The following is an 8,417-nucleotide window of genomic DNA, read 5'->3' on the forward strand; positions in this document are numbered from 1 at the left end:
GAGGATCCCCGTATACCGCATATTTGGTGTTTCAAGGGACACACATGAAATTAAAGAGGAAAAAAATAATAATAGAACTAACTTCATGCTGAGGAAGAAGGATTTGGGAAATAATGGCGTAAGAAGAAGAATCTCACATAAAGTACTTGTACAAATAAATCACAGATGACATAAGGTTGGGCGGAAGTGAAAGCAGGATGATTCAGTACAAGTTGGCACAACTAATGCGATGCGATGTGGCACTCTATCTCTCATTGCGGATGCCTGCGGAAAAAGCCCCCCCCTCCAACCCTCTCCCCCTTAAATATTCAGAAAATGAAACATATGCACTGATTTTCCACTCTTGACGTGTCATTGTGTAACGAGAGGGTCTCTTTTACTTTTGCCGTTGCGTAATTATTGACGATCGGGGTTTGACGCTGATGTGAACTCTGTGCTGGAGTCCACACAGGCAGCGGTCTTGTGAGGCATTCGGAGTGCTGCAGAACTCTTGCCGTCTTAGTTTGTCAATGGCTGCTTACAATGACTCCACAGCTCCTTTCTCTCTGGACGTGTACCATTTCTCTGAGGACCTGGGCTTCGTTTTACCAGAGCCTCTGGTAGGTTTAAATGCCTGTGGTGTTTTCCCCCCACTTTGACATGCTGTATCGAGTGAACGTAGCCATTAAGAAGTTGCAGATTGGAAGTAAACGGTGTCTGGTAGATGTCAAATGATATCCAAGTGAAAAAAAGCATTTCGTATAAATTTCCTGTTAGATAAGACTCAAAATTGCTCACATAGCAGCGAGACAACTGAATTCATAGCTAGTGATATTGATTTAGACAAACTGACCGGGAGAAGCCGAATTCTGGCATCATTGCTGTTTGCTTTGTCTTGAACTTTATTTCAAAAGGCTGCGTCTGTTCAAAAGAAAAAAAAAATCACTCTTGCATTAACCTTTTTCGAAACAGCACATGCCAGGTTACCCAATGGAGCAACTGAGTGTGTTCAGCCATCATCTAACCCTTATTCCCGATTCTAACAAAGTACATTTTGTTCGGCATTCGTGTCCAAAGCAAGAACTTCCACCTTACTACCAACCATGGATGGACATTGCCCAGCGAGTCCCAGAACTTGTTGAAGCACATGAGTTGCGCTCCCAAATTAGGAAGGTGAGTGGGCTCCATGAATTGACAAAGCCAGTTCATCGGGTTTATGGAGTCATGGCTCAGTGTAGTATCCGTGCAGATGCCTCAACTGAGCATCCAGTACCTGCAGAGGCATAGGGAGCTTCGACTAGCCCACCTAGCCCTCGGTGTCATGACCATGGGATATGTTTGGCAGGAGGGTGAGAGCGACACAGTCGAGGTATCTCTCTCTCTCTCTCTCTCTTTCTCTCTTATGGCTTTTAGACCCCTGCATGTCCCAGCACCCCATTTTGAGAAGCGATGCAACAGGATCAACTTTGCGCTTGCTTTTTTGTTGATGTTGTTGATGTTTTTTGCATCTTATTCCAGACTCCAGAGGGGCTTTAACAAGAGGCAACCAATATAAGTCGGCCCACCACACACAGTTGCCCCCAAAAAATGTCTTGGTCTTCAATATGTACACGAATCCCTCCCAGCTGCCCTGACGGCTCTGAGCGCTCTACCTACGCACAGCAATACGCTCTCTTCCAATGATATGGCATAAGTGCTCATCTTAAACCAGGATACATGGCACATTTTTTTTTTGTTTTAGCTTTAATACCAACACACAATTATTATTTCCAGTCCTTAATTTGCTGCAGTCGATCATAGGTCACTGCTGATGTTGTTAAGTTGGAGTTAGCTAATGTTTTTTTTTTTTTTGGAGCTATAGAACCTGCCTGTATGAACGGCACTGTCACAAAACGGGGAGCCAAAGTTAACCTTGGAAATGTTCAGCGGTCCGAGGTATTACGAGAGACGTAACATAGACTGGACGCAACTTGTGTGTAAGGAATTCCAGAAAGGCGGGACAGAGGTGTCAAGTTTGGCAACCGAGACCCATTTAAGCAATTGGCGCTTTCGTGTGTACACACCAGAAAGACAACCGGCGCCGACGTCATCCCGTATCGAATGATCTGAAGGCGGGAGGCCATGTCACGGTGTGAAAGCAGTCAATCTCGCATTTCACCGGGTTCTGGGTGTTAAAAAATAGGCCGGGAAATGGATGGGTGGATCTGTTACAGCTCAGATGTGAAAATGCGAATGAGGCTTACAAGAAGGCTGATACATATTCTCTGCGCAAAATCTCCCTCCAAGATGCTGCCACGCACTCTGGCCGTTCCATTCTGGGAGCTGTCCCAACGCTTAGGACTTCCTCCAATTCTCACCCATGCTGACGCGGTGCTAGCGAACTGGCGCAAGAAGGATCCAGAGGGGTGAAGCCAAATAACTTCCGAGCACATCTTTGTTGCATCTTTTAAAAATTCTCATCGACCAATGTTCCATTTGTTTTTTTGTCAATTCCCGTAACAGGCTGTTAGAAATAGAGTGAGTACATTTTTAAATCCTCACATGAGCTACAGTTGCATTCGGTGGCGTGCAAAGTCAACTGAAGCTTTGATTTAACTTCATGCAGGAACTTGGAGCTGTTGGTCAGCATTCCCGGTGGTGAAAATGTGCGAGGCTTCTTCATTGTCACGTTAATGGTGGAGCTCGCAGCAATTCCTGCTCTGAGGGTGAAGATGTAGTCAGTGTTTGCATTTTAAACTTAAAGTTAGAATATATGGACCAAAGTATTGGGACGTTTCATCGATGCAAAGTGCAAATGGAATAGAAATAATTTGGTGGTCACCTTCTTCGTAGCTTCCACTTTTCTGGGAAGACTTTTCCAGATTTTGGACGTGTCTGTGAGACTTCAGAAAAAAAACATTATTCGTATGATCGCAAATGTTTTGCTGTTGTGGTCGGGGTGGTCAAGTTTTTCCACACAATCGGAAACAGAATTGACAAGAACGTGATGAAAAATTTGGATTCATCCATCAATTCACCATTTCCGTTTCAATACTTGGGTCCATATGGTGTAGCAAAAGCATCACTTCAAATCCAGGAGGCAACACGATTCTGATGTAGTATTGTGACCATGTTTCAGAGCATTCCTAAAGTGATCAATGGCGTCCGATGTGGTGATACTAACGCTGTGGCCAAAGCCTTGAGAGACATCAGCCAGTCTATAGAGAGCATGGTGGATTGCCTCAAACAAATGCATGGTAGTTTCTTGAAGTCTAAAGCATCATCACTCTCTTAGCCCCTGAACCGACGTGTTTATTTCATTGCTCTGCACTGTATTTATCTCACATAGTGCACGTGGATCCGTTAGTCTTCTATGGCATCATGAGGATCTTCCTATCTGGGTATTTTGATGTCTTGCTGCAGCCCGTTTGGGGTGGCAGTGCGTATAAAAAGTCGACACACCCCTGTCCAAATGGCAGGTTTTTGTGGTACAGGTATATGCAGTCAAACCTCGGTTTTTGACCATAATCCGTTCCAAAAGGCTGTTCGAAAACCGAAACCACGCTCTTTTTAAAAAAAAAAAACTTTATTGAACACGTCTGCTCACAAGGGAGGCGTCATTTCCTTGTCTACCCGAGGAAGCGTCACTTCCTCATGTAAGGAAGGCGAGAGGAGTCAAGTGGCGCATTCAAGTGCGCTCAGTTTGGTCGAGAACTGATTTTCGGTCGTAATCCGAGGCATAAAAAACTCCAAGTTTTTGGTCGAAAACCGATTTGGTCGAGAACAGAGACGTTCGAAAACCAAGGTTTGACTGTACAAATAAATTACGCCCAATCATTTCAACTCAATTCTTCAAGAAATTCCAAGAGAAAAAGTAAAATTGATCTCAATTTAGTTTTTATTTCTTCTCTCCCGTTTTATTTTTTTCATTATTTTGATACCACAAAAACCTCGCATTTGAACAGGGCGGGGATGTAGTCCTTTTAATTCACTGTTTTTTGGGACATGCTTCCCTAGATGGAAAGGCAACCCATGTATGCCAAAAGGTCTGGTTTATGAAGGTGTCCGGACGGAGCCGATGGAGTATTCTGGAGGGAGTGCGGCACAGAGCAGCTTGTTACACTGCTTCGATGAACTTCTGGGAGTTAAACATGAGACCAAAAGTGGTAAGAGAAGCGCCCCATTTTTCTATGGACTGATTTTAGGCCCTCTTTGTGTGTGTGACGACACTTTGATCACGCAGGTTCCTTTCTAACAAACATGAGGAACTACATGTTACCTTCTCACCGACAACTCATCCGGGACATCTCGTTGCAACCCTCGCTGAGGACGTTTGTGCAGCAACATGCCAGCGAGCAGCTAACCGAGGCCTTTCAGGAATGCGTCAGCCATTTGTTGGCTTTGCGCAGCTATCACATCACCGTGGTCACTCGCTTCATCACGATCCCTGCCTCTAAAGCCCGCCAGCGACGGAACCAGAGCAGGGAGGCAGAAGCGGGGGTGATCGGCAAGGCCCCCGTTGCGCTGCAGGAACGGGGCACCGGCGGCACTGATATCATGAGCTTCTTAAAGACTGTGCGGAATCAAACAAGAGACACCCTGCTGCCCGAAACAAGCAAAGCGATGAAGCACAACAGCTGATGCGGTGTCAGCGACGTCTCATGAAACGAGCGGTAAATCACAAGTGATAACTCAGCCCGCGATTTTATATGTCATTTAAAAGATTACTTTTGGCCACGTACTAGCTTATGCGCTTGGCGCGCTTCACGTTTTGTTGTGCCTGTCAACAAGCCTCCGCCGCGTAGGCATGAGTGATATGCATTATTTCGTCCAAACCATAATTCAAAACATTGCTGTGACGCTCATTTCAATTCACCAACTATAACTCCTCTATTTGAACTTGAATCCCAAAATGACATTGTCTTGTCCGGATCCGTGAAGATGGATCCCGGAAAACTTGTACAATAGGTTATTACCGAACCCAAACTTCTTGGGAAGTCATTTACGGATTTAGTTCAAATGAAGTGAAAAACGACCAAAGATGTTTGCAATTTCATTTAAACTCAAAATTATAGCTATATTTTGCCCTATGAGGTAAATAAATTACATTCATTTCCCTTCATGCATGTTCTGTTCCACTTGTCTTATTTGGGGTCATGGGCTAACTGGAAACTCTCCTTTGCGGGAGGGGGCGCAGCCTGCTCGCCAGCCAAAAACGAGGATCAATTTACACTTTTCAATTCCCCAAACCAGTGGGCGGCCTGGTGGTCCAGTGGTTAGCGCGTCGACCTCAAAGTGCAGAGGTTCAATTCCAGCTCTGGCCTTCCTGTGTGGAGTTTGCATGTTCTCCCTGAGCCTGCGTGGGTTTTCTCTGGGTACTCTGGTTTCCAACCACATTCCAAAAACATGCATGGCAGGCTGATTGAACACTCTAAAGTGGCCCTCGGTGTGAGTGTGAGCGCGGATGGTTGTTCGTCTCTGTGTGCCCTGCGATTGGCTAGCAACCAGTTCAGGGTGTCCACCGCCTCCTGCCCAAAGACGGCTGGGATAGGCTCCGGCACCCCCTGCGACCCTTGTGAGGATAAGCGGCTCGGAAAATGAATGAATGAATGAATTCACCTAACTTGCACAATTTGGGAATGTTGGAGGAGCACGATTTATTTATTTATTTTTGGGGGCGTATCACCAAAAAAATTACAGTTCTCTAAATGCCGTCATCACTAAAAAACAGTTTCCACAGTTGGGAAACGCCTCAACAGGCGACTCATTCTTGTTTTAATCACATAGCAATAACGTCTCCATGCTCATCACGTATGGTTATTTATAGACGTGCGGCGATATCAGATATCCCCACGCGAAAATGTCCCACACTAAAATATTCACACCCTCGAAACTTTCCATCTCATGAAATAATCAGCCTTTGTTACCCTCTTCACGCATCTGCACATCTTTGCGGCGGGATCATCGCGTTGAGGCACAATGCGGGGCTGAGATGCATCACTTAGCATAACGGTTACCTCAACACTGCTGTCATCCCTCAGCCCTCACAATACTTCCTGATACTGAGAGTGTGGAAAACACAAAAGGCATGGCGTGGATGGTTTGTGCCATTAGTGGCTCACGCTGTGTAATCTTCACCTTTCCTGGCTCTTGGCCAGCCGTGTTCCATTACGACGACACCCAAGCGAGATGTGGCAATTAGTCGTGACTATTTGGCCATCCCGGCCGGGTGACTGACTTCGCGCGCCATATTGAGAAGTAAAAAAAAAAATTGCAGTAAGTTCAATGGAATAGAAGAAGCTTTTATGAATCCTGCCATGATGATTCCCGTGAGGACTTCCTTGACTTAACCCACCTCTTATACCACCACTATCACATCGCAATTGTGGAGTTAAAAATCAATACTTATCTATTGATACACCAAAAGCTTAAAAAATGTCAATGAACTACAGTGTACTCACAAGAGATGCCGATTCACAAATGCATGTCCATCGCTTCAGGTTTTTTAGCAAGAACAAGTTTTGCCCATGCTGAAGCACATGTAAAATGAATTCCAGCAACTCTAAAATTTGCAACATTTTTTTTCAAACCTAGAAATGAGGAAAACCAAAGTAATTGTTGGAACGTATATATTATTGCAACACATTTTTACAACAAAAAAAGCATCTATGAATGTTTCTCCTTCTCTCCCTCTCTCTCTCTCTCAACATAAACAACAACACAATGACCAACAGAGGGAGACAGAACGGGAAGCCTGGCTGCTCGCAGTTTAGCGCCCTAATATCTTCTATGTGAAAGGAAAATAACACGGAAGAGGGGGTAAAAAACGAAATACTCTAGCCATTCTCCTTGAATGGGAGCATCGTTTGAGCCCTGAGAAAAAATAAAAACCTCAGCGCATGCAGCGTACATTTAAAAGACAACAAATCTCGAGATGTTGAGGGACGATGGAAGTGGGGGCAGTGGGGACTTCAGTCCTGTTGTGAGCTGATTTCATTTGCGTGCAGCATAACAGTGAAATGCCGATGCACCATGTTTGCTTGGGTGCCACTAATGGACTCGTTCTGCTGAGCTCAGAACCAATTTATGTCCTATGACCATTTCTTGTATTCAGGACTTTCGGTGATTTATAGACTAGTAGCATAACTTTAAAATCTATTCTACTGTTGACTGGAAGCCAGTGTTTGATTCTCATCTTTATTGTATAAAATGCCACGTTTGCGAGAGATTTACAGCAACTGTGGATAAGGGCATGACAAATTAATTCCAGTGTTGTGAAATCCTACCGAACTGTGATGAGAACAGGGTGAAAGGATGCTTTCCAACCTGAGAAACGGTCTGTAAAAATGTCCCCGAGGTCAGAGGGGGGGAAAGGTGAGCAGAAACTGACGCAGATACGGAGAGACTCGGACGCCTGTGTTTTCACATGTCGCAGTTATCTGATTAGATCCTTCTTCCACTGCCAAAGCAAATAATCCCTTTCCTTATTGCCTGACTCGGGAGGACTCCCTGACAACCCGACAGTAAACAAAGACCATCTCCAAGGATGTCTTCATTGTGTAGCCGGGGCTGGGCAGCCGCTAACTTTTCACCTCGCCATCACAACAGCGGCTGGTTTCAATGTAGGATATGACACATGCGCAGATGCATGTGCATACTCGCCTCATACACGTCAAGACGTGGAATTGTTTGCTGCAATGATAATTGTGCGAGAATGATTACAAAACACAAGTGTCAAAAGTATTATCATTTGAAAAACAGGAATATTCCTAACTTGAGCAACTTTCCCAGGCATAACAGCTGTCAAGTTGTCTTGAAAATGACTCAAACATCCTTAATCCATTAATTCAAGCAGGCATTTGTTTCTGCTTTTGGAGAGACATTTGCATATCGGTTCCTTGCTGGTTGACCACAAGATATCCTGGGGTCTTATTTCAAAAATGGAATTCATGTTGGTGCTGTTTATTGCATGCCAAGCAAAACTGGCGCATTTACTCACGCTGCGAATGAGCAGCACTGGCAGCATTTCCAGAGTGATTGTATTTGGCTCGCACATCACCGGCACAGCTGGGATTTATGGGCCATGTGTACAGTACAGAAGGTGAGTCTGGGTGTCATCGGGACATCGGCATTTGTCAAGAAGCGCATATCCGTGGGTCCAGGGGTGTATTTAGTCAAGGGCATCTCCATATTCGTGCCCTGACAAAATTTTGATGGATGTTTATCATCAACTAAGAAGTTCTGAGCTCAACAAAAGTGGATCAAGTTCGTTGTTTATATTTTCGGTTTTATTTGAATATTTAAAATAATAGTTTGGCACAAAATGGCACTTTCTGTTCAACATTGGCGTGAAAACACTGATTTGCTATTTTATCAACTCATTTATTTAAACCACCACTGCCATCTAGAGGAGTCAAAAACAACAACAATTGCTTCATGAGGCATGTTTGAAGCTTCAT

The 8,417-nt window shown here is 44.6% G+C and overlaps 1 protein-coding gene across 2 annotated transcripts; it reads left to right on the forward strand.

The window, feature by feature from the left end:
* Positions 1-354: 354 nt before the first annotated feature.
* On the forward strand, positions 355-5,080 carry ido1 (indoleamine 2,3-dioxygenase 1). 2 transcript variants are annotated; one of them, XM_019885423.1, is made up of 10 exons: positions 355-599; positions 1,057-1,152; positions 1,229-1,348; positions 2,266-2,384; positions 2,482-2,496; positions 2,585-2,684; positions 3,098-3,215; positions 3,308-3,359; positions 3,976-4,124; positions 4,202-5,080. In XM_019885423.1, the coding sequence occupies exons 1-10, from the start codon at positions 510-512 to the stop codon at positions 4,597-4,599; spliced, it is 1,257 nt and encodes a 418-aa protein (XP_019740982.1). In that variant the 5' UTR covers positions 355-509; the 3' UTR covers positions 4,600-5,080. The 2 variants fall into 2 exon arrangements, with proteins under 2 accessions (XP_019740982.1, XP_019740983.1); XM_019885424.1 differs by having other exon boundaries at positions 513-599; positions 1,061-1,152.
* Positions 5,081-8,417: the final 3,337 nt, after the last annotated feature.

This window comes from Hippocampus comes, unplaced genomic scaffold (assembly GCF_001891065.2).
Source record: "Hippocampus comes isolate QL1 unplaced genomic scaffold, H_comes_QL1_v1.1 scaffold78, whole genome shotgun sequence".
Classification (NCBI taxonomy): Eukaryota; Metazoa; Chordata; class Actinopteri; order Syngnathiformes; family Syngnathidae; genus Hippocampus; species Hippocampus comes.

Excerpts from the sequence above, each read along its gene's own strand:
- ido1 (XM_019885423.1), top strand. The coding sequence starts at position 510 with ATGGCTGCTTACAATGACTCCACAGCTCCTTTCTCTCTGGACGTGTAC. Across the intron at positions 1,349-2,265 it reads GTGAGAGCGACACAGTCGAG|ATGCTGCCACGCACTCTGGC; the intron begins GTATCTCTCTCT and ends TCTCCCTCCAAG. Across the intron at positions 4,125-4,201 it reads TAAACATGAGACCAAAAGTG|GTTCCTTTCTAACAAACATG; the intron begins GTAAGAGAAGCG and ends TTGATCACGCAG.